The following is a 26,415-nucleotide window of genomic DNA, read 5'->3' as shown; positions in this document are numbered from 1 at the left end:
ATAACAGCAGGCTGGGAATTCGGGGAGGTGGGTGGTTTCCAGTACAGATTTACAGTAGAAGTCTCCCTCCTCTGAGAAATACGATTTTTTTCATTAATACCTTCAATTACTTAGATGATTCTCATCCACATTTCCTAGTTAAGTCCACTATTTACTGTCAGCTGATGGTAAGTGCTAATCACATCTACAAAATACCTTCACAGCAGCATCTAGAGTCTAGATGTTGTTGGACACTTAACACTGTAATTGGGAACCATAGCCTAGACAAATTGACACATAAAATTTTATCATCACAGTAAGTGACCAACCAATAAATGTCTTTTGAATTAAGCATCTTATCTGCAGTTCAGAAATTTTTCTATTGCTGGTGATCATCTAATCTCAGTAACCTGAAAATCTTACACCACTAAATTCTGACCACTCTGAATGGAAAATAATGTTCTTTGAAATTCACAAATGAGCTTGCAAGAAAATGAGAGCATATCCAGAGGCCGAAAATGAAGACAGATTGAATAGTCAGACAGAAGAGGATATTCTGTCTTAGGAACCTCAAGGGCTTAGCTTTTAATACAAGACATAGAAGATGGTGACTTGAATTGTCATAAGACAGAAGTCTTGGAAAATGGCCTTTGGAAAAATACTGAGACCTTTAATAAAATGGTGGCTAGAATAATAATATTCTCTTGTATATGTTTATATAAGAAATGTGTTTATGAAGGTTCATGTTCTTAATAGGAAAAATTCTCCCTTCAAGAATTCATAAGCACAAGTCTATTTCACTTGTGTTAATATAGCCTGGTGATTTGAGGTCCCACAAGTTCAATATTTAACTAAAATGTATGCCCAACCAGTGATAGCTTAGTAGAAAGTTTGGATCCCTAGAATCCATGTAAATGTGGAGTAGGAATGGACACTCACATGTGATTCCAGCCTCAGAAGGTAGAGGTGGGATCCCCAGGTCGAGATCAGGAAAGGCCATATAGGCAAGCTCTGGGAATGGCTGAGAGCCAGCGCCCTGGTGAATAAGATAGAATGGTCAAGGAAGACACAAAGTCAACCTGCATGATTCGTGTGTGCCCTGGCATGTATACACACATACATGTCATGCATATACTTAGGAAAAGAAGAACAAAAATGTGATCACTGCTTCAACAAGAGCTTACCTTTTTCTGTTTGTTTTTTCCTTTTGTTGTGATTTTGCTGCTTTGAGGACTGAATCTAGGACCTTGTGAGTGCTAGGCCCTAGGCCAGCACCTATCACTGAGTTACATCCCCACCTTTTTTTTTTTTTTTTTCATTTTTTAAAAGATTTATTTATTTATTTCATGTATGTAAGTTCACTGTAGCTGTCTTCAGGCACACCAGAAGAGGGCATCGGATCCCATTACAGATGGTTGTGAACCACCATGTGGTTGCTGGGAATTGAACTCAGGACCTCTGGAAGAGCAGTCAGTGCTCTTAACCTCTGAGCCATCTCTCCAGCCCCCATCCCCAGCTTTTAAAAGAGGAAATTACACACTAGTGAAGACAAACAGAACTGTGAACAAGAAGGCAAAGCCGGATTGTGATAAAAAGAAGAGAAATACAGTAAAGCAAGATTAAGAGAAACAGAAGGTAGAATGAGGACTCTAAATGCATGTTCAATCATAATTCTAGAAGGAAGGGACAGAGAGAATGGAAGGAGACAGTTTTCAGAATCGATGGCTGAAAAATTTCCAAAACAATACAAGGTATTAGGATGTACATCAGGGTTCAAGGATTCAGCAAGGCCACATTTAGACATGTCACAGAATATCAAAGACAAGAGTCAGTCTTAAGAGCATCCAAAGACAAAAGAAATCCCCAGTGCAGAATCACAATTAGGCTGTGGTGCAAAACCAGAATGTTGAGAGAAAAAGTAGTCTCAAACTTTCATTCTAGCTCAGTTTACTTCACTGAAGAATGGGGATATCATAGAGACAGGCAAGGGTGTCAAGGTAATGTCATAGGTAATTTCTGAAATTAATACATTCACAGTTATTATCAGAAAGCAAATCCAAAGGAAGTAAGAACATGAAAGAAAGCAATAGTTAAAGAAATTGGTAAATATGCAAAGATCTAAAACAACAAAACTCAGAAAAGTCTTGATGTATAAAGCAACAAAAGCAGCACATTCAGAGAATTCAAAAGAAGACAAGAGTGAAAGACACCAATAGCACGAGGCAGAGAAGAGCGATAAGGAGAGAAATGGGTGACAAATGTTAGATACCCTAAGGTTAGAGAGGGAGGAGCTGCTGCTTAAAGATAGCCAGGTGAGCAGGGTACGCGTGTGACAGAACTAAAGAGTAACCACAGAGAAAATAGCAATGAAAGGAATGGCATGATTAGTAAACAACTTTGAAAAGAAACACCAGGAAAGATGAACTCAACTTTACTTATCTAAAGCAGGTCAAGAAGCCTTACTATCCATCATTGTAAGGATAAATTAGAATATGTTTAAAACATGAAGAAGAAATGAGTCAGGACTTTACATAACACCATGAGTACATGTCATGTGTGAGAAAGGTGGGTAGACAGAACAATAAATACCACTTATACAGAGTTCCCTAACAAGTAATACAGCACACAGTTGGTGGGTACAGACACATGTAATAAAATTATAAAAACACATAGAGAGAAATGTCAAGATTCACTTGGAATTGTTGTCTCTTGTGGAAGAAAGATAAACAGTGGGTTTTAATGGTGTATTTCTTTTATAAAAATCTGAAAAGGAAATACAGAGAAATAGTAAGACTGACAAAGCTGGGTGGTGGACAGACAGATCCATGTTTGGCATTCTTTAAATATTTCTGAGCACTTGAAAACTTACTTGTTTTGATTAGAAAATGGCTTAAATTTGAAGGAAACTGTATACATGGTTGAAAAGTTATGTACTAATTAGTTAACTTTCACTTTTCCTTCATCTTAAGGCAAGCTATACAATAATCTCATGAATTTAAACATCTTCTACTAAGTCCAGTTACAATTCAAGACTTCAAAACAAAACAAGGGTTGGGGATTTAGCTCAGTGGTAGAGCGCTTGCCTAGGAAGCGCAAGGCCCTGGGTTCGGTCCCCAGCTCGAAAAAAAACCAAAAAAAAAAAAAAAAAAAACAAAACAAAACAAAAAAAACAGACTTGTATTTCTCCAAGATCCTATCTCCCTATGTGATAATTTGCTCAGAAGAAGCTGTACAGAATAAGAACTCAGGTTTATCCAACTTCCAATATTTGATGCCTTATTCCATTCTGTCCTGACCACTGAAGAGAGTTTAATTAAATTCCAGTTATGGTAGACATCAGGCTTAGGCGGAAGAACCCAAACTCTATAAGGAACGTTTGAGAAAAGAACATAGCCCTAAAGAAGTGATGTGTCAAAGAGCCTGTTTACTATTCCCAAATGGTGGGCGTGGATAAGAGAAAGGCCGAGGAGTCTTATGTAATAGGTCCAGAATCAAACAGCAGGTTTCATGATGGGAAATTTCAGCTCAGTCGACAGTGAAAGAGAACAACCCTTAGCCCCATATTTCCCACTGAGGGCTCTTTCCTTTAATATTATACTAAAGTAGATTTGATGACCTGGTTCTAAGTTTCCTACAGGGGAACATTAGAGGTAAGTCATTGAGGCCTTCAAGTGAAGTTGGCCACATGTGAGGTCGATGGTACAAAGAACAAACCTACTTTTAACTTCATATATGTTTTAGGAAAACTTCAAAAGAATAGAATCCAGAACCTAGAGAATAAATACTTCCCTAGAAGGTATCTTTCGTTATGAGAACACTGTCAGGATTTCTACATCACCATCACCCAAATTTGCTTTATAGGTCTAGTCTGCAGAAAGAAGTCTCTTGGTCATTGGTGAATCTAGATGTTCATCAGTGGATAAAGAAAATGTGAGATACACACACACACACACACACACACACACACACACACACACACACAATGGGGCTTTATTCAGCCATAAAGAAGAACATAAGTGTGCAATTTGCAGGAAAGTAAATGAAACAAAGTTCATATTGGACAAGATAAACCAGACTTAGAAAAAATATTCTATGTTCTCTCATATACAAAATCTGTCTATTTGTCTACCTACTATATATAGTAGAAGGGGATCATTGTGAAAAGGAATGGGTGTCCAGCATGAGCAGAGAATGGACACATGGGACAGCAATGGATGAGGGGAAAGGGATATGATCCAAGTGCATTATATACAATCATGAAAATGCTATAACGAACCGACCGCTTTTGTTCAATTAATATACCCTAATGAAAACTTAAAGTTTGGGATGTTTTTCTTTTGTAAACCACTGTAAGACAAAAAGAGGATTAACAGTTATAAAAGTTGCTTGTTAGAAAGGTATCAGACTGTGCCTAATGGGGCTGGCTGTCTCTACTAGCATGCATAGGTAAGCCTTTTAAAGGGATAGGCTCTTTCAGAAGTCATGCTTACTTGGAAATGTGTGTTAAAATATCAATGAACATTGTTATGCTCAATTATTTTTAATATATCAAATAAATGGAAACCAGCATAAATGTGAATATCTTAGAAAATTACTAGTATGTTCTGAGGCTTTTTAGTGGATGCCCTTTAAAAGTTCAATTTGTTGATATTATTGTTGGATTTGTTTAGTTGTTTATTTATTTGAGACACAGTTTCATTTTCATAGACCAGGCCAGCCTTGAACTAACAGAGTTTGTTCAGAGATCTAATAGATCTTTGTTGAATGAGTAAATGAATGAGATTTATCATATTTAAAGGGTTCATAGAATATGTTTCACTATGACAATACTAAATAATCCTCTTCAAATAAATATGTTTGAAGTCCAAAAGGGACTTTGTCTTCAGGATTGGGTTGGGCCTTAAAACTACTACTCTTCAGGGCTTGTTGAGTGTGAGGATTATTTCGAATCATTAGCAGTGGCTAGAAGTAAGGACACATTGACAAAGAAGAGAGACAGACTAGTACCTGGCTTGAATTTCCTATTATACCAGCATTCCCACAGGATTCCCATCTTGGCCACTTTTCTCCTCTAAGTTTCAGTTTCTTCACCCATGGAGATGAAAAGAGGGCACCTAAAGATGGTCTCCCTTTCCTGTTGCTATACGCAGGTGCATCTGGGACACTATGGCATGTGACTCGCAGGACAGTGCCAGGTCTCCTTCCAGCATGCCAGAGTCAGTTGTTAGGACTGCATCTCCCCCTGAAGTGGTGCCAGCTGGAAAACTGTGGAATGGAATGTGCCACCTGCGCTGGGATTTGGAAATCCAAAGCATTATTGCCTTGAGATATGAAAATGTTTCTGCTGCGCTCTGCTAGTGAGTGGGCTGACAATGCCAGCCACCACAGCTTACACTTGGCCTGAGAAAGGAGGCTCGAGCCTCCTCTGCTAATGGGAGTAGAGCATGGGAAGAGCACCCTGGGTCTTTGCAGTTTGCTCTGTGAATCATGCCCTTCCTGGTGATTCAGCAGCCCAAGAACTAGCACATCCTCGGAGCGACAGAACCAGCTTCGCTGCACTCTGCAGTGCTAGGCCTTTTCCAGACCTTGTTTCATAAGCACTCTAAACAGAAATCATGATCTCTGTTCAACTTTAGTATCTGGTTTTGGGGAGAATTACCATCTTACTATAAAAGAGGTGTGGAAAGGAACATGGTCAGCCTCTGTTAGAGTTTTTTCCCCTCTAGGGCCAGGTAGGTAGAATGAGCAACATTGTGCCTTTTTAATTGTGTTGTTGTTGTTGTTGTTGTTTTGAGACAGATTCTTGTTCCCACTGTCTTCAGATTTGTGATTTCTGGCCTCTGCCTCCTGAGTGCTGGGATGACAGTGTGTGCTATTAGACTTGGATCTATTGTTAGATCTTGAAGTAGTCAAACATTTCCTTTCTGAGAGCCTGTTCCTCATAAATAATAAGTAAAAAGCCCCTAGGCAGAATTTTCTCTTAGAAAGATGAGAGATTGTGTTCTTGTTATAATGAGAATAAAATATGCAAGCCTTTCATTAACTGCTGTGTTGATGTATACCTGAAATAGTACATTAAGGGCTGGGGATGTACCTCATGGTGGAGTGCCAGCTCAGCACATACAAGGCCCTAAGTTTGTTCCAAAGAACCAACTAGCCCTGTCCCCACCTCCCAAAAGTGAAAGAAATGAACAATCAAACAATAAACATTTAAGACAGAATTCAGCTCTGTCATCTGTTAGAGTAAGTGTTCATTGTAAATGCTTATTTTTTGCATTTGTTTGAGCTGTGCATAAGATAAATATAGCAATTCCCATGTCAGCAGTGTTCTTGCTATAATGTTCTTTGTCTCTGTCTCTGTCTTCTCTGTCTCTGTCTCTTTCTCTCTGTCTCTCTGTCTCTCTGTCTCTCTCTCTGTCTCTCTCTCTCTCTCTCATACACACACACACACACACACACACACACACACACAGGGTGGGAAACAGAATTGGCTCACATAGGTATGGAGATTAAAAAGTTCTCAGATTTTCAGTTGGCAAACTGGAGACACTAGTGAGCCAATAGTGGAGGTTTCAGCCTGGGTTTAGAAGCAGTTTGGTGGCAGTAGTCTAACAGACACACAGTCTAACAGACACACAGTCTAACAGACACACAGTCTAACAGACACACAGTCTAACAGACACACAGTCTAACAGACACACAGGCAGAGGGAGGGGGTGGGGAAGAGTCTAACAGACACACAGGCAGAGGGAGGGGGTGGGGAAGGATCTAACAGACACACAGGCAGAGAGAGGGGGGGGGGGGGGGAGAGGGGAGAGGAGGAGGAAGAAAGAGGGAGGGAGAACAGTTAGTTCATGCTTTAGACAAGGCCAGCCACATTGGGAAGACAGTGTGCTTTACTGAGTCTACTGATTCAAATGTTAATCTGATTTTAAAATACTTTCACATGTTAAGAAATGCTGTTTAAATAAATAGCTGGGCACCTAATACCCTACTCAAGTTGACACATGAAATTATCTGTCATAGGTGTGAGTCACATAAAGTAGAAGGGAGTAAGGTGAGCTGTTGAACAGTAGAACATGTAAGCTCTTCAAGGAGCACATACCCTCATGAGGTTCATGGTACATTGGGAAGGAGGAGAGACATAGCCTGTCTTTGTACTTTGTGGGTTCTTCTTTCCCCCACCCTTTATCCCCCCAATCCCCAGTTTCACCCCCTATCACTAGACAGGAGAGAAAGGAGGATAGAGAGGGGGGAGAGATCCATGATCTCCTTTCTTTCCTATAGTTTCTTTGAGCATGGCTACTAACAACCTGAGAACAACAACCAACAACCACACCTCTCGGGGCTCTAGCATTTATACACCCTCTGGAAAGTTCCCAGAATCTCAAATGTCACACAGTCACGGAAACTGTTTGCAGCTGGCAAAATCACACTTCTGCTAGGCAAGGCAAATTGTGGTCCACTACTGAGGACAGTCTGAAGTATCCCCATATCCCCACACCTGGGATTAAAATGAAAACACATCCTTATAATATTTCTGTGTTTTTGAAGAAACCAAAATTCCAAAATTGTCACTGAAGATATATGTGGAAATTTAGCTAGTGACACTAGTTCATGTCTGCTTAAAATGACAAGTTGATGGGTTTCAGATTAGGTTTTCTTTAAATAAAAAATTATTTTATGTGTACGGGTCTTTGGCCTGCATGTATGTCTATGCCCTATGAGCCTGCAGTGTCGGAAGAGGTCAGAAAAAGGTGCTGGATCTCCTGGAACTGGAATTACAGATGGTTGTGAGCAGCCATGGGTATTGGGGAACTAAGATCAGCCTGTTCTCTTAGCCTCCAGGCCATATCTGTGGGTCTTCATATTAGGATTAAAGAAAAAAAGAAATTACTGTAGGAAGAGGAGATAGGGACCCTAAAGGATGATGACAACGTGACTTTACAGAGGACAGGGGTACAGTGGTGGTAACTGGGAAATGATAGGCAAATAACTAGATGTAGGCAGTAGTATGCTTAGCAGGCTTTTCATGGTACAAATGGTGACCAGACAGCCGCCTCCTCAGCTCTCCAAGCCAAGCGCCCCAGGACAGAAGTGTGTTCTGTACCAGAACCCAAAGGGAAGGGTGCCTTCTCCTAATTCACGCAGCCAGGCATGAGTTTGAAATAGAGTGGCAGTGTGTCATGGGGAGGGTACTTCTTTGTGTCTAGGTTGCTGTTGAAGGACAGACCTGTGGCCTACAGTGGCAGTGACTGTTGGTATGATTTGTAACCTTCCATGGGAGACAAACCTGAGTTTCTCAATGTCAGGGGCCCCGTTTATCTTACATTAAATACATCCCTATCTTTTGAAAATGACTGGCATAATTGTATAAGCCAGTCATGGAAAGAGAATCTGTCCATGACGGCAAAGCACTGTTCTGTAGCTCCACTGTAATTACAAACAAATGCATCCAAACTTCCCGTCATGTGTTCTCCCGAGTTACAGATTTTTCCCCCTAATTTTGATAACCTTGTTATCTTGTAATGCTGCATCATTTAATTACTCCCCAAAATAGATGTCTTCAGAAAATCTGCTCAAGAAAACTTGATTTGTTCCCAACTGAAGTTGCAACTGGGTGCCTACTAGGGAATTCATTATTTTGAGAGCTTTGGGATTGATGTTAGGGGTCTCATCTGCTAGCTGAAGCCCTCCTGAGAATTACTTGGAGGAATTTAATAAACTGAGGAAAAAAGGACTAAGTGCAAATCCTCAGTGGCCTTTAAGCTCAGGACTCTGTCAGGTTGAGGCTGGTTGCCCTCTCTGGTATTAATATCCAGATGTTGATCTGAAGCCAATTCAATAACCTCGTAAACATTTCCTGAGTGTCTGCTTTATGCCAAGCAGTAGAACAGGCATTGGAAATTTAAAAAAAATGTGTAGCACACGGCCTGTCAGACAGAGATGTCCAGCCTCTAAACAGAATCATCGGAAGAGCATTTGATTTTGTTAACTTGTGACACCCACTAACTAATAATTTTAAGCAAGCCAGTAGATTCGTTTCAGACTCATTTCCCCAGAAAAATCAGTAACATTGGGGTGGCTTTGCCATAGAAGGCACTAAATATTGTAGGGATGAATTTAGGTTAGGGTGAGTGACATTTAACCATCCAGTCTTTCTTCTTCCCCCACACTCATGCCTTCAGTTTGAAGAAGGATCACTACTGTAGTTTCCTGAAAACCATAGCTATTGCACTGGGTTCTGTTTTTCTCTGCATAGTTTTTCTGTTCATAGTGTTGTTGGTGTAGAACACAAGACACAGTACACTGTATCACTGAATACCGCAGCTTGGCAAGACCGAGTAGAGCACTGAGAAGCCCTCCGTGCTGACTTCCCAATACCCTTGCTGCTGATAACATTTTTAAAAGTTCTCTCAGTCCTTTTGTTATTGCTATGACACCTCTTAGAATTATCTTGAGGGAATAATTTTCTGCCATTCGGGCTACTTTATGAGGTTGTGGTTGAACAATGGTTAATAATGTTCTGAGACTTATTCCCCCCGAAATGTGTTTTCTTACACTTAGTCACATTAAAACTCCTCTGCCACTTTTCTGCCCACGTGCACATCTTCGTTCAATGCACATCTTCGTTCAATGTGCCCCTAATCAGCTTGGCATTTTAATCTCTGAAAATGCTGAATGCCATCTGCGAACTTGGCAGTTTCCCCATGCACTCTTCCAAATCATTTATGTGGATGTTGACTAAGCTGTCAGTCCACTCGCTCTATCTAAACAGTGCCTTCCTTGCCGTGTTTGATCCAATGACTCAATCACAGAATTAATGATACAAAACCAACCCCTGAACATTTCATCCACCAAGGCCAGTGCCAGTGTCTTCCTGTTCTTAATTTCTTAGTCCTAAATCAAATGTCCACAACAGGCACTTCCCCATGTACTGAAAGAAATTCATTCTATCCAAATCCAAATTTGAGTTAATAATCTCTTCACTGACTTAAGGTTCAACCTTATCTCATCTAATGATCTCTGTTCCAGGACACTTGCAGTAGAATTCTGTGTCCCCTTCTTTCATTAAGTCCTGTTTTTCCAGTGCCAGTGTCGTATCCCAGGTAGTCTCTTGAGTTCCCAGGCTCAACAAGTGACTGAGTTGTCAGGTGAGTGCTGTGCAGTAACTGGGTGTCAGCAGAGCAGCACCCTCTGAGGTCCGATGCAGCACAGGCTCCCTGATGCCCCATCCCTGCTTCCTTTCCTTCAGTCTCGACACGGTCTCTCAGACCTTGGCCTCACCTGACTGTGTCACCTTACTACTTAAAATCTTGGAGAGTGTTTTTGAAAGCAGTTGGGAAAGCTTGAACATAGACTCAGTAAAGATATTAATAGAATTATTCACTTTGTTCATGAGACGACAACCTGGTTGACCTCTGCCACTATCCTAGAGTAGAGAGTCATGGGGAAGAAAAGGAGAGAGAGAAGATTCCAGGTTTTCAGGACAGAAAAAGCACACAGCACAAAGAGTATACATCGTGTGATTAATTGTATGGTTAACATGGAAAATTTAGGTATATATTATGCTACAATAAAATTAAATCATCTACCAGCTACAGGTCATGTTGAAGAATGGGAAGGACAAATGAGTTCTGGGATTCTCTTTGAAGTATTCAACCAAAGCCAAGTGTGGTGGTACACACTGTTAATCCCAGCACCCCATGGAGGCAGGAAGATCAAGAGTTCAAGGCCAGCCTGAGCTATCTCAGACACTGTCTAAATAAACAAACAACCTTAAACCACAGTCCCAGGAACAAATATGTGAAGGCCTGACAAAATAGTGCTGAGTTTTGAGGCTAACATTTTCTACAGTTAAAGAAAATAATACATTTATTAGGGGTTGGAGAGATGGTTCAGTAGCTACAAGCACTTGTTACTCTTGCAGAGGGTGGATCTTCAGTTCCCAGCAGGCTGTTCACAACTGCCACAGCTCCTGGGGGTTCAACTTTCTTTCTGGTTTCCTTAGATGCTGTGTATGCTGTGTGCAAGTGTGTGTGTGTGTGTGTGTGTGTGTGTGTGTGTGTGTGTGTGTGTGTGTGTGTGGCCTTAGCTGGTCCTTAAGTCTCACATATTCAGCCTGAACCCATTTCTCTGCTAAGCCAAAGTGAGCTGTATACCTGCAGTATCTGGAGCCTTCCTCAAGCCCTTGCCTTCACATTTCAGTTTTTGTCTTCCTTAGGTCTACCATTTGAATTTCCATGGTGCCTGTTTGTGCTTCTGTGGCTGATTTCCTGCACCACCATCTTGTATGGTTGTTTTTGTGTCCTCATTAACCTGTGAAAGGAAACTTATGTGCCTGGAAGGTTGAGACAACCTTCTGAGCTATACTAATCTTTTGTTTTTATGTAGTTGTCATTGTGTGCTTTAAATTTTAAATATTTATAGAGAAGACCGAAGAGTGGAAATATAATTGTTAGTTGTAAATCTCAGGAACCTTAGCAATCACTTATTGATATTGGTCTTCTGTAGACATTTTTGTCTACCCAGCAACTGCTAATACCCCACCACTCCCACCCACACTTACCACTGGCTACTCAGCAAATTCTTGCTGAATTTACTGGCATGCCACAGCACCCCCCATGCCTGTTTTTTGGAGGGGCATGGCACAAAGTGTTATTTCTCTAGAGAAAGCTCTCTGCAGATGTGCGTGTTTTAGAAGAAACAATTAATTAGTGGCTCAATGGGTAAAGGTGTTTGCTATTAAAAACAAGTCAGATCCTCAGAAATCCAAGGTAGAAGGACAAACTGACTCAGCTGGTTGACCTCTGACCTACTCATGCAGGCTGTGAACATGTAAATAAAATTAAAGAAAAGAAGAAATATTTAAAACAAACAACAAAATCCCAATGCTACTCTTTTGTTGTGCTCAGGACTGAACCCAGGGCCTTGACCATGTCCAATAGGAGCTTCGCCCTCCAGCTTTCATGCCCACCCCAACCAGGAGCAATGGGGAGTGGGGAGTGATTGTAGGGAGCCACCAAACAGTAAGCAGAAATTGCAACGCACAACTCTCCAGTAGGTGGCAGCAGGAACTCACAAACTCAAACAGCAGATCAGGCCTGCAGACTGGATTTTTACCTTTCTCCCCCAACTACCCGCCTCCCTCCTGTGTGTGTGTGTGTGTGTGTGTGTGTGTGTGTGTGTGTGTGTGTGTAAACAGGAATCCTGTATTTCCAGTTTTTCAAATTCTTTTTAAAGCGTGCACTGCTTGGTCAAAAGAACAAGTCACTGAGAGGCAGAGACAAGCACTTTGTTAGAGATAATTGTCTAGACAAGTGCTAGGCATCTATTAAGTCCTTGGCTATTTCCAAAGCTCCAGGAGATTTTCTATGAGCCTTCTGGAGCCTACTGATGCCACATTAGCAGTTCTTCTCAGTTTGAAATTTGGTCCTTATGCAAATGTCAGTCATCTTGGGGAGGATTTAGATTAGGCCAGTTTTTGGCCCCTATAGATAGAGTTTAAAAGCATGTTTTCTTGTGTGGATGGGTGGGGACAAGAGAACATGACAGCCTAGCACTGGCATGTGAGAAGAGACATGTAGGCCTGCAGAGACAGACTGGGTCCTTTATTGTAACAATGGCTTTTGGTTTTCTATGTCAGCCATCCACAAACCAGAACTCCCAACATCTTCAGTGGGTAGGCAGTTCCTGACTGTGAGCCTGCTAAGTGAGAGATGGATGAAGGATTTGGACATTTAAGACACGGTGACTGTAATTGTACAGGCCTAAGTTCAGAACATGCAGTCACACAGCAGAACAGAGTAAATATTTTAAATCTAAAATATTTTAAATCTGGAAAATCCAGGATTTACACAAGATATGGTCTGAAGTGATAGTGTGCACACAGGGCAGGCATCCAACTATTAGACAACTGCCTTTGAAAGTGGCATTAGATGATCCTGCATTGTCATGAGCAGACAATGCATATGGTAATAGTCCAGAAGATGAGGAAATCACATTGATTACATTAACATAAACAACATTTGCTGTGTTTTCTAACTGTAAATTCACATTCCCATAGGATTTCAGAGCTTCTGAAATACTTCCATCAGATTCCATTCCTTTTTAGAAATTTATTTTTATAAGTATATATTAGTTATGTGTAATAATGGGTTTTGGTATGAAACTTTCACACATGTATATATGTTCTGACAATATTCTCTCTCTCTCTCTCTCTCTCTCTCTCTCTCTCTCTCTCTCACACACACACACACCCACACACACACACACACACACACACACCTATAACCATCTCTTGTCTCACTTCCATACACATAATACTCTTCATAGCATCTGCATCCCAGATATTATCAAATAAGATAAATTACATAAAGCATTTAGTGTTTGGTTCTTTGCAAGCCTTTACTGCTAATTATTAAATTTGCCATTAGCTACCCCACCCACATTTGTTTTGTTTTCTTTTGTTTTGAGATAAAGTCTTAATATGTTGCCCAGGTTGATCTCAAACTTTTGGGCTCAAGCCATGTCCTCCCTCCCCCATCATGCACCACTAAAGATACCCTCTTCCTTGAATAACAAGAGTCATGTCTCGATGCCCCTGCTCATTTTAGTAATAAGGGGAGATGGTTTATTACCTGGTCCATTAAGGAAGCTACACTCTGTTAAACTCCCATCCTCAGCTGCTAGGCTTATTAAGAAAATGTTACAATGGGGGGAAATTGACAACACAGGCTCCACAGATATTTTTAGTTTGTGCTGCAAGGGTTCTGTTTAGGATTGAGCACAAGGGTACAAATCTGGAGAAAAATCCATGCTAAGTGCTTACTCTGTTGCCATCTTATGTAAGGGACAGTATGGGAAAACCAAGGCAGGTGACATACACTTCCTAAACTTCCAGGCAGGAAGACGTGTGATATATGCTTTTCCTTGGGTGGGAAGCGATTTGATAATTCCGTAAGAAGCTGTGCCTATTTATTGCATCAGAAACTCTACAAAAATTATTTCTCATGTCTACTTATTAAAACGTAAGCCATAGCACCAGTGAAGCAGGGCTGAGAATATGGAGATCTACTCACAGGAAACACCCATTAAGTCACCATGCAGAGAGAGCATTTCATGCAGCTGTTACAGTGTTCCCACTGCTGTGTGCCACAAAGCCTATTGCCGAGACACACTCTGGATTGAAAATTAAGGCTCGAAAAAGGTTTTGTAGTTCCAAGATGACATATGTGTGTGTGCTTGGAGCACACAGTCATGTTTGCACCCCTGCCCCACTGGGAAGGCGTGCTGGCCAGTGATAATGGAATTGTATGTGTTAAGACATGAATGGAAAAATGGACTGTTTACATTTTTACCCTTTTATGTTGTTTTGAATATAGATTGACTGACTAATTTATCAACATAAACAACTTTGTTGTTATTTGTTTAAAGGTAGGATCCTTCCCACAGGTCACACAGCCAGCACTCACACTCCAGTCTGAGGCTGCAGAGCATCTGTCCCTGGATCATAGCACACTGCTTCCTGCTAGTAGTGCCCCCTTAAGCTCAGGAGGTGTTTCTGTCATTTGCTAGCAAGTCGTGGCACTCATTCCATGAAGTTTTTTCTAGAACACTAATCAGAATGTCCTAGTGCCAGTTGCTTCAAGAATGTGTTCACCCTCTAGAGGGATCTGTGCCTCGTCTGTTGCCATCTTGGCTCTTTTATGACAATAACACTGTGGCTTAGCCAGGAACAATCAGTGACCCTGGACCATGAAACACACACTAAGATTTCCAACAGGACAAATTACCTTAAGGAAAAGGCATTAGGATAGCTTGCGAGGTTGGAATGGAGGAAAGGCATGAAAACAGTTCCATTAGCCAATTTGGTCAATGGGCAGGTGCAGGAAGTGGCAGATAAACCTAGCCAAGAGCTATAAATATCCCCCAGTATCACTGTTCGAAACCCACAAAATAAATGAGCAAGTTAGAAAACTTGGCAGCATGTAGCATCTAGATGCAAATTCTCAGTTCTCAGCTTAACTCACGATGTTTGCTGTGAGTCGGCATTCTGTTGAACTGTTTTGGGGGTTTCCGTTTCCCCAGCAGTCTAATGGACAGGAAGCATTCTCTCTCTTGACTCCTTCACAGTGTTGTGAGAAACTAGTATGTCAAAGAACATACTTTGAAAATGCTAATCTGCACACAGAATGAAGGGTTATTGATAAAGTCTCTGAGGCTAATCTTATAGAAAAGCTATTTGAGACACAAAGGTAGGAAGAAACATCAAGAGAGCATTTGTGATAGCAGTGCAGGCATACAACCAAAGAGAAGCCATTTTGTTGGTCCTTTATTTTAGTTTGTCCTTGCTATAGTCATAAGCAAAGTGACTGAGTCTACTTGTAAGCAGATCAGTGACAGTGTCATGCATAGACAAAACTGTCAAGAGAGTGGCATGTGCTACAGGGCATGCTGGACTGTGAATGTTGCTCAGGGTCCTGGATGCAAGCGGATGTGAAACTTAGGAAGGAATTAGGGCAGAGGTGGGGGGTTGGACTTAGTGATCCAGCTCCAGGATGGCCCAGTGCCTCAGAGGAGCAATTTCAGGGTGGCCAGGGACTTGGATAGCACAAATGACAACTTCCTAGAACGGTCTGTTCCAGAATCCATAGAGCAAAGGAAATAGCCTGGCCTCATCCTGAGTAAGTTGACAGGAACCAGGAAAGGAAGTATTTGTGGTGGGACGAGTACTTATAGCATCATTAAGTTTCTTCTGAGTAGAAGAAAAAATGGGGGGAAAATGCTGCAGTACATGTGGTAAGTCATTTTCCATGGTGTGGGACAGCGGGGAAAACACAGCAGAGGAAGATAGTGCTGTGTGACATGGGGCACCGCACTCAGGGTCCCGTGTGACTGTGCCACTAACTTGCCAATGACCTTGGAAATGTCATTTTCTTCCTTTGAATTTTGATTCTTTTTTTTCGTTATTATTGTTTCAAAGAATTGTCTCCCTGTTTGGTCAGTCATTATGAGGATCAATTATTCTTACAAGCAACTAGCATACAGCTCATAGAACACAATGTGAAATAAAATATTGGCATACTCCTTTATTTTGAGAAGAGATTTGGAAAACCTCCACTGAAACAAGCTAGTTGGAAATGTAGAACACAGGGGGAGAAGCAGGCATGATTTAGCCTACTAGGTGCAGGTACCCAGGCCCTGCTTTACAAACAGAAAACAAAGCCTAAATAGCAGAGAAGAAAAATCCTACAGAGGGAAGGAAGCTTAGAGGCAGGCAGGAAGGAATACAACTGCAAGAATGTGGTCTCCTCATACAGGCCCGATGCAGGCCATTAATGCATAGGATGAAGCTCCTCTCAACCCTGGCAGATTGGGAGGACACTGGGCTGCATAACTTAGACACTTGTTTTCCCCAGTGTCTGTGATACAGGCTGTTTATGTCGGTTGCAGTTGCTTTCCTTGGTTGTCAGCTCTTCTGGTATGTGTATGAAGAAATCAAGAGTTAATAGCAAGCAATCTCTCTCTCTCTCTCCCTCTCTCTCTCTCTCTCTCTCTCATTCTTTCTATTTCGATCCCATCTTCTTTTTTAAAAAATAGATTTCTTCTCTCATACATCGCATCCCAAGCACAGTTTCCCCTCCTTCCACTCCTCCCAGCTCTGTCACCTCCTCTCTCTCCCAGATCTCCCTCTCTTCCATCTCCCATCACAAAAGAGCAGGCCTCCAACAATAAGGCAAGGCAAAAATTCTTACACCGAAGCTGGAAAGGCAACTAAACAGGAGGAAAAGAGTCTTAAGAGCAGGCAAAAGAGTCAGAGACACACCCACTCTCAGTTAGGAGTCCCACAAAAACACCAAGCTGATATCAAAAGCATATACAGAAGATCTGGTACAGACCCGTGCAGGCCCGTGCTTGCCACTTCAGACTCGTGAACTCCCCATGAACTCTGCTTAGTTGATTCAGTGGCCCATATTCTCCTGGTGTCCGCCATTCCCACTGACTCCTATAACCTTTCCTCCCCTCTCTGAGGGATTCCTCAAGCTCCAAGGGTAGGAACCCAAAGGAGATCTCTAATTTCGACTCTTTCTCCTCAAGTTTGGCTGTGGGTCTCTGTATCTATTCCTATCTACTGCTTGAGGAAGGTCTCTGATGATGACCAGAAGAGACACTGATGTATGAGTATACCTGAATACCAGTAGGAGTCATTTCATTGATTTTTTTTTTAAAGATACATTATATTTGTCTCTTCCCTAGGTCTCTGGCATATCCAGTCTTTGGTTCTTGGCCATCCAAGCAGTGTTGGACATGTGCTTTCTCTCATGAAGTGGCCTTAAGTTAAATTAGACATTGGTTGGCCACTCCCACAAGCTCAGTGTCATGATTGCTCGAGCACATCTCACAGGCAGGACACATTGTAGGTCAAGTTTATGGTCCAGTTGGTGTCCATGTTTCTCTTTCTGTCACTCACCAAAGAGACTAGAACTAGGGGTGAAGGCTCCATTCTTAACCTCTCTATGTTCAATGAGCTCTGTGGATGTTGTCCTTTGCAATGGGACCTCATTGTTGGTTTGCAGAGAGTAACCATCTGTCCTAGCATCAACCTGGTTATTTGGGGATCTCCACAGACCCCCCCTCATCTAACAACTCAACCTAACGCAACCCTGTCCATAGGGATTTCTTTAAATCCTAAAAGTCTACAAGTTGATGACAGTTACATGTAGAGTGAAACATGGGGTTAGACAAGGACACATCAGAGGTGTGTAAGATTGACCTAGTCTTTACCAAGAACAATATAGAGGAAATTCCTATTTCTAGACACACACACACACACACACACACACACACACACACACACACACACACACTCTTTCTCCCCTTCTCTCTCTGTCTCTGTCTCTCTGTCTCTCTCTGTCTCTGTCTCTCTGTCTCTGTCTCTCTCTCTCTGTGTGTGTGTGTGTGTAATACAGGAGATTAGATCATAAAATGACAAAACAGTTGAAAGTAAAAGGGTACTGTGGATAATTTTGCAGGTGGTGCTAAAAGGAATGAAGTGGCTTGCTTAGGACTTTATGGCAATCAATAGAATCAAGAGCTAGAACCCAGGTCTCCTGACTCTCAGTCTGGGGTCCATCTGCTATAGTCCTCTTATTGAGGAGATTACATATCTGAGTTCACACGCATGAACAAAACTAATCAGTGTGCCCTTCTCCCTTTCTCTAGGGCCAAGTGCTTTCGGGGCAAAAAAATCCTTGGAGATTATGACATCAAAGTGGAACAGGTAATCAGCAAGAAGCCTCACATGCCCTCCATCATCCCAGAGTGAGCCATCTCTTACTGTCCAATGTCCCCCAGTGGGTTCTTGAATGCGCATCTCCTGTCATAGGGCTTTTCATTTCCCTGAATCTTAACGGTTCAGATGTTGGTTCAGAGCAAACAATATGATTCTCAATGGTCTCTTGCAAGGCAGGTTTCCCAAGCTGAGGAAGCATTGGAGGAGTGTCTTCCTAGGTCACTGACCTTATCCCCATGCTGTTGATGGCAATGTGATTCTGGGCAAGCATATATCTTAGGCTCTGCCTACTCTGACCCTGAGGCTGCACTTCAGAGTAGAACATCCCCTTGTTTTTATAAGGAATTTGAAAGGCTGTTTGTTTACCTTCCTCTGCCTCTTGCTCCATGTAATAGAAAATTAGGTCCTTTATGAGGAGATGTCCTGTTTAAATAATATATTTTCTATGTAATAACAGAAGTTATTTCTTTTCTCTGTGTTAGAATTTACAGAATAATAGGATACTCTCCTACCTATTGCTACTGCTGTTTGTTGGTTTTTGCAACATTATCTCACTAAGTGGCCCTGGCTGTTCTGGAACTTGATTTAGACTTAGAGAGATCAGCCTACCGCTGTCTCCAGAAAGCAAGGATTAAAGGGGTACACTACCATGCCCAATCTATATTCCATTCTTAAAACAACTTGTTAGATATTCTGGATTGATTTAAAAAAAAAACTACCTGTGTTATAGACTGAAAAAACGGAAACCCAGGCAGGGCAAGTACCTCAGTTGATATGCTGCAGGGACAGGGAGACAGAAACCTAGTAGCCTAACCCAGAATCCAGTGCTTCAAGCAGAGACTAAGAAAGGAGATACTTGTCCTGGTCACATTCTGTCTCTGTAGAGAGGTTCAGGGGAAGCTGAGCTGAGAATCAGAAGACACAGTGAGAGGTTTTTGTTTGTTCAGAAAAGTCATGTGACTTAGGCAGTTTTCTCCTTTGATAGATAGGAGAGTTCTCTCTAGCACCCAACTCAAAGGGTTTCCTTGAGTACTGGGTGAAATCTAATGGATGTGAGAAACATAGAAACTAAATAGATGTGTGGTCTATGGCTGCTGCTGTGTACAGGACTGAGACTCACTGTGTACTCTTACTCTCCAGGCAGAATTTTCAGAGCTTAACCTGGTGGCCCATGCAGATGGAACCTACGCCGTGGACATGCAGGTACTCCGGAATGGCACAAAGGTTGTCAGGTACGGGCCTTTCTGTTCTTGGGGTTGCTGTGCCCTCCACTTGATGTGGTGGCTTCAATCAGCTTGAGATGGTTGCATCAAGTATTACACAGACGTGCTAGAGAAGGCAGTTCTTAGTCCAGCTTTAGAGAAAGCAACCTTAAGTATTCACTCAGAGGTAACTGATGTTAGGACTGCTACCTACCCTCAAGTCAGGGTGGTTTGTGCTTTTATCTCTCTCCAACTAGTAACCCTGGAGAACCAGGTCCTGTTGCTTTTGAAAACATTTTAAAACACCCGACCTTCCCATTTATGCTTGATTTGTTCAGATTCACTCAGAGTTGATGGCAAAGCCCTGCCCTGCACTGATTGCTCGTTTTGATGCACATCCCTGTATCTTCTCTTCATTCCTCATTCCCAACAACTCATGTGCCCGACAGGAAAATCTACTGTTGAAATAGACAGTATTTGTTGTAGATGTAAGAAAATTATTGGGTCCTGAGCACTTCTACACCAGGTGGTGTCCTGAGTACCTTGGTCTGGGATGTTGATGAATACAGGGAAGTTCTTTCATGAAGGGAATGAGAATTCCAGATGGGAGAAATGGTTTCATTTGTCCAGAAACTTAAGATTGCTTTAGGTTTTCAGAAATAAGTTCTAGGTTCCAGCAGTGAATAGCACTATTCTTACCTCACCTCAGTCATAGGACCCTGGACCCCTTGGAGTCTAGTGTCCAACAGAATCTGGCAGGAAAGACCAGGCTGAGTTTGTCTGAGACCTGGCAATAGGAAAGTGGGCTTGCCCATTCTGGACTCTGAAGAACATAGGTAAAGCAGATGCTTATTCAGGTGTGAGGGAAACTTAGGTAGATCCACAACAGATAGACAGACTTCTCCATCCGTGGGTTGAGCGTGTCACGGAGATGCATACACAGGCGGGCAATGCATCATAGAGACATGCACACAGGCAGGTGGTGACAGAAGGAACAGCAGCAAGACTCCAGGGCAGGTGCCAACAGGGAACTTGAATGATTCTCATAACTGGGATAAAAGGTTAGGATTTTCTGTCAGGGATGCAGCTGGGCTTCAGTGTCCAACAGGAAAGGACTAATTAGGGGTATGGGGACCTCCGATCAGATCAGAATGCCCTGAGCAGATGTTATAGTAAGTTTTTGAATGGCTGAGGAGAGCGCCTCTAACCCTCACTACTAGAGCTGGTCTCTGAGCTGGGTTGGGTTGGATCTGTAGGTGGAGTTGGATGGGTGCCTGGGCAGAGGACCAGGTAGGTCATTGTACATGGTGTCAAATGCTGAGCTGCAGAGCCTTGGGGTAGATGCTGTGACAAACTGTCTCTTTGGGAAGATCTGTGACGCTAGGCATGAAGGCAGGCAAGCTAGTCCTCTGAAGCAGCGCTAGCAGGAGCTTTGCTGGCTAGAGGTGAAACCAGGAGAGCTTTCCTGTGCATGGGAACATTCTGTACTCTCAGTGTTTCCTGCAGCCCCGTTGCTCAACTTCAGTTCTGCGAAATATATTTGCACCCTCCCTAGCGTCTGCTTTGGAAGGATAACACTGGGAAGTTTGGCATCTGCCCTCAGCCAGCCTAGCTCCTTGCTCTCCTGGGGCCTGACGAGGGCATTGCCTATTTTAAGGAGCAGCTTTAAGGAGTTGAACAGTACATTAGGACCAGAGATCTGGTAGTAGTGTGGTCTTCCAGGACCTCATTGGAGCACAACTCTAGAACCACAGGCACTTCAGGCTTTCATACTACCCTATGAGGACAGAGAGAAATCCCTTTCACTTAAGGTGTGGGGATCTAAAACTGTCTTTCCCCCCCTTTGAGGGTTTGTATGCTAGAAGAAGACAGCATTTAGTCCAGAGAGAGCCAGAGATATGGTCCTCAGATCTTTGGAAAGTGTACTGGTACTTTGTTACCCATCCAGAAAGGAATCATAATAACACAGGGGTCATGGACTGGCCGTTCATTTGCATCTCTTCTCTGTCTTAGGCTTTGAAAATGTGTTACTTGAGGTGCTAGTTAATGGAAACTTGACTCTGCATTCTTACCAGGTCCTTCAGACCAGACTTTGTGCTCATCCGACAGCATGCATTTGGCATGGCGGAGAATGAAGACTTCCGCCACCTGGTCATTGGCATGCAGTATGCAGGCCTCCCCAGCATCAACTCACTGGAGTCCATTTACAACTTCTGTGACAAGCCATGGGTGGTAAGCATACCACACCCCCTCCAAACCTCAACCCCCCGCAGAGTGCCTCCAGCACTCCAGTAGTTATTATCACTGACTGAGAAGCTCCGAGAGGCTTGTCATCTGGGAGTCTGGATGGGGCAGGCCATCACGGTAGCATATTACCAGATGTCATGGGCTGCACAATTTTGCTGCAGAGTAGACCTTTGACCTCTCCACCATGCTGTGCGAAGATCCCGTAATGAAAACCTTTCATGTAGGTCATTCCTTGACCAGGGGCTACCGTGGTAAAAGTGCCTGCCTCTTGCCTCTTAAAATGGGTAAACTATCAGGAAGGCCTAGAGCCAGTAGAGAAATTCAACTCCGAACGGTGTTAGAGACAGTTCTACCAGTGCTTCAACAACCGCAAAGTCAGGTTCTTCCGCACACGCATGAATCAGATAGCACATGTGAGTTGGAAGTTTCCTTTGAGGTAGTCAAGTCCTAACCCTTCATGGGAGAAAGAAGAAAATGAGGAGCACAAAACCTCTTTGTGTGTGGTGCCACCTTCTGAGATTATTCCACGTAATTTCATTTAATCTTCATGATAAGCTTACCAGGGAGGTATTATTATTTTCACTTTGTACAGAGAAATAAGACCCAGGAAGGATCAAGTCCCTTGCCAAACTTACAGAGCCAGGATTTCTGTAAGTCGCACTGCCTCTCACACGAAGTGAAGAAGAACTGGCTTGGTTCCCGCCTCCACAGTCAGTTTAGAAACCTTGGAGGGCTGCGGAAACTTTTAGGCTGAGAAAGTATTGAAAGAATGAGGCATGAGGGACTGGGATGCCTGGGTACTCCCCTCGGCTAGCTCTGCTGCCCCAGGCTGGCCTCAGGGAAGGAAATGCTTGCCTCTAATCGTATCCTCTTCATTGTCTTGTTTTTCAAAAATCAAATTTCACACATGCTAGATTGCCAAGGTTCACCAGGCTTATTGTGACATTTCAGAACCTTAAACCTCTTCACTCTGGGAGCTGGTATTCTGTAACCACACAGGCCCACTGACACTGTTCTTGACTTTCGGTTGGTTTTTTATACTCAAATGGGCAGCTTTCCTGTTCTCTGAATGCCAGTGTAGGAGGAAGAGGTGTGGACAAGGTCTGAGAGCGCTGTGGTTAAGGAGGCATTGGGTTCTTGAGTTCACTTGCAACTTTTCCCTGTGTGTGGCCTGTGACATCTGGAATCCTACTGTTCTGCAAAAATGGGCTAAAAGGGTGGTGTGATTTGAGTGTGCTGCCTATCTCCGAAAACACATATGAGATATCTATTAAATATTTTTCTGGGAACTGCCCATTTCTTCTCAATTACATGACCTTCCTCCTGAAATATGCTCTAACCCACCCCATCTCCAATTCCTGTCAGAGTTTGGTTCTCTTGTGGCTACGAAGGGTGATGCCTCTGGAATCAGCTTTAACTGAGTGATTTAATGATGTAACCCTGTGACAAGCCATCTCATGTGACTACAAGCTGTAATTAATACTATATATGCCTTACTTTGCCAGTGTGCTTATTATAGTTCCCTGACATTGAGACCTCCCAGAGAAAATGGTCCTGTGCTTCTTTCCCTGAACTGTGGCAGAGGCTAGAGAAGGGAGGAACAAAGAGATCCCTCAGGGGATCTGGGATCTGGTGAGGGGTCACATTCTCACCCATTCACAATCCCAGCACATTGCCTTTGGCCTTGCATGGGAACAACAGGACTTGTTGGCCACACACCAAGTTCTTCCTATAGTCTCACTAAGCAGCTGCCACACAAATGACATTTTACACGTTGTTCTCAGCTTGTCAATAGAAGTAGACATATTGAATGACAGTAAGTGGAGTGACCCTCTGATATGATAACACTGGCTCATGTTTCCTAAATTTCTCAAGGTGCTCTCAATGTGAGGACAGGTATCCAGTAGGCTAGAGCATGCTATGCCCTGCACTAGAGTGACTGTGAGCAATGACTCCTTGTACCCAAAACTGTCTAGGCTTTTCAGAGGAAATAGTTCTGTCAGTAAAAGCAATGGTCCAAAGAAAGCAAGAATGTCACCATCCTTGATTGCTCCAGATGTTTCTATATTCTGGGTTCCTTGGAGATTGACAGCCCTGGGTTAATGTCTAGGAAAGACAGGAATAACACATTATTCAATAGAACCTGAAACCCTGTTTCTTCAATGAATTCTTTCTTGAGTCATTAGATAGGTGGTTTAAATAAGCATCTTTCTCTTCACTGCCAGCACCACACCAGCTCTCAGATTCATTTTTTTTTTTTTTTGGTTGGCGTAGAGGAAATAGCCCTTATCAGATATTACCTTTGTTTAATTGGTAACTGTGTACTTGCCACTTAATCTTAGTTTCCAGGGAGTGAGAGGTTTGATGCCAAACCCAGTACATTAATCAGACAGGGAATGGAGTAGGGAGGGTAGAGTGAGCTCTCAGGGACCCAACTAAAGCCTGGGAACTGGCTGTCATTTTAGTCTTGGCTGTCCCAGGGCCCTGGGAGTCTGCCGCAGGCCTTCCTGGCATCTGTGTGGTTGTCTGTGTAACTCACCCACACATAGGGAAGATGGGGCCCCACGTCTTGGTGCCATGCCAGAGTGTGGGCTGCAGCAGGACAGAGGTCTTTAGGCAGAGCTGCCATCAGCTCCCTGCAGATGCTGGAGCGCCCGAGAAGCCTGGGCAAGAGAGGAATCCTACCAGGTCCAGATGGGCAGGCAGGTATGAAAGTCAAGTGAAGTGGGAGGAATTGTAGAATGAAGGCAAGGGCTGAGGGTCAGTTTGGACAGTCAGAGCAAACTGAGGAAGCCATGGATGAGAAGTGAATGGCAATGAAGGATGTGGTGGGCAAGGATAAAGGAAGCTCGGCGCTCTCCCAGTGTGGCCTCAATACCACATGTGCTCTGAGGCTTCACAGTCCCCTCACATGGAAGACAGAGGTCTGGTGTGGAATCTGCCTGGTCTCTTCCAGCAATAATGCGATGGAGACTGAGTTAAAGGAAGCCTTAGAACCCTAAGGTTACTAGTTCCACGTCACTGGAGGCTGCAGTCCCAAAAGGCCCATGTTTCCTTGCATTTTAATAGAATCTTCACCAAAAAAGATGGTGATCTGATGCTTAGGGGGAAATACAATAAAAGGTGTTCTTCCTGATGCAGTGCGGGGAGTAGAAGGAACTGACCCTTCTCTGCTCATATCTAAAGAAGGGGCCTGGAAAGGACAGGGCCTTTGTCCAAAGGCTACTGTTGAGTTAAGAGGAAATCACCAGAAGGCTCTGCTTCGCTAACAACCCTCCAGCTTGGCACACACACTAATACCCTTACAGAGAATGGGACCAAACTTTGTTTAAAAGAAAGAAAGGTAGAGGACAGGTTTGATCTAACAACTTTCCCTTGTAGCTGACCAAGCTATTAGTAGTTTGGAGCCTGAACTGATCCCACTGGAGAAAAGATGCTAGATCTCCCCTGCTGCCCATCACTGTGCCCACTGGCATTGTGGGATAGATGTGGACTGGCTGGGGAAGTCCTCTGCTTCCTGTGAGAAGAGCATTGCCTCTGCAGAACTGGAAAAGTAGATACTCCAAGGATTGAAGGGTCTGGCAGTGAACCTGGCTGGAGAGTGTGACCTCGGGCAGCTGACCTCTCTGTTGTTAGCTTTTTGTTTTAGTCCTCCCAGTAAGTCAGTGCCAGGAAGATGATCTGTATGTCTTACCACTGACCCTCCAGTCTTCCTGAAGAACAGCCTCACTCGTGACATCTCCTGTGCAGACTCTGGTGGGTCCACATAGTACACAGGAGAGAGTTATCTATCTCTTCAGTTATACCTTGCTCTGTTGGTCAGAAGGGCGTATTGGAGTTAGAGACTCAAGTTTTAACCCTTGCTTCACACCTTTTCAGTTCTGTTATTAATCTTTTTCTCAAGACAAGATTTTATCATGTAGCCCAACACAGTGGCCTAGAGCTCACTCTGTAGCTGACGCTACATCATCCTCCTGCCTCCACTGAGCGCTGTGATTACGTGTGTGCACCACTTTCCCTGCTCCAGTTCTGTGAGTGAGTGAAGTTCCCTACCTCTTCTCATCTCTGTCAGTTTGAAAAGAGATTATTCTTTTAACATAAGTAGGCTCTAGATGGATGCTAGCTTTCTCTTTCCTTCCCCCAACCAAAAGCACACGTCCTTGAAAAGGAATTGCGTGTGCCTTTCCTTTCTCTGTATCATCAGTGCATTTAGCACAGTGCCTTCTCCAGAGGAAATGCTCTATTTATTTGATGAATTGATGTTTTGTCTGTTCCAGAAGTTGAGGATACATTGAAATTCTCTCCTGTCTTTTGCAGTTTGCTCAGATGGTGGCCATCTTCAAGACACTGGGAGGGGAGAAATTTCCACTCATTGAGCAGACCTACTACCCCAATCACCGAGAGATGGTAGGTGGCTAAGTGGAGCTTTGACTCTGCTGTTTCTACATTAGCCACATGGTGACTCTAGAGGTCTGGCCAGAGCCTCTGCACCTCAAGCCCAACATGTCAGGTAACTGTGGGACTACTCAGAGCAGCAAACCTAGCTAGACTCTAGCCAACAGCTTTTTGTTTTCCAATTCTGGGGACAGAGTAGAGAAAAGCAGAAACAAAGGGATTCTAATGTGAGAGAGTAACAAACCTTGAACCAACAGCCTGGAGTTTCATGATTTTTGAGTGTAGCCCTAGCTTTGC

General features: G+C 43.1%; 1 protein-coding gene across 1 annotated transcript in view; it reads left to right on the top strand.

Moving 5' to 3' along the window:
* Positions 1–26,415, top strand: part of Syn2 (synapsin II) — a 115,104-nt gene that overhangs the window by 48,418 nt on the left and 40,271 nt on the right. Inside the window, exons 2-5 of the mRNA XM_032905883.1 lie at positions 18,205–18,262; positions 19,415–19,506; positions 21,552–21,708; positions 26,041–26,130. Coding sequence (XP_032761774.1) covers positions 18,205–18,262; positions 19,415–19,506; positions 21,552–21,708; positions 26,041–26,130 — 397 coding nt within the window. The remainder of the gene's footprint in view (positions 1–18,204; positions 18,263–19,414; positions 19,507–21,551; positions 21,709–26,040; positions 26,131–26,415) is intronic.

This window comes from Rattus rattus, chromosome 6 (assembly GCF_011064425.1).
Source record: "Rattus rattus isolate New Zealand chromosome 6, Rrattus_CSIRO_v1, whole genome shotgun sequence".
NCBI classification, from domain to species: Eukaryota; Metazoa; Chordata; class Mammalia; order Rodentia; family Muridae; genus Rattus; species Rattus rattus.
The sequence above is the reverse complement of the archived record's forward strand: the minus strand, read 5'-3'. Positions and strand labels throughout refer to the sequence as shown.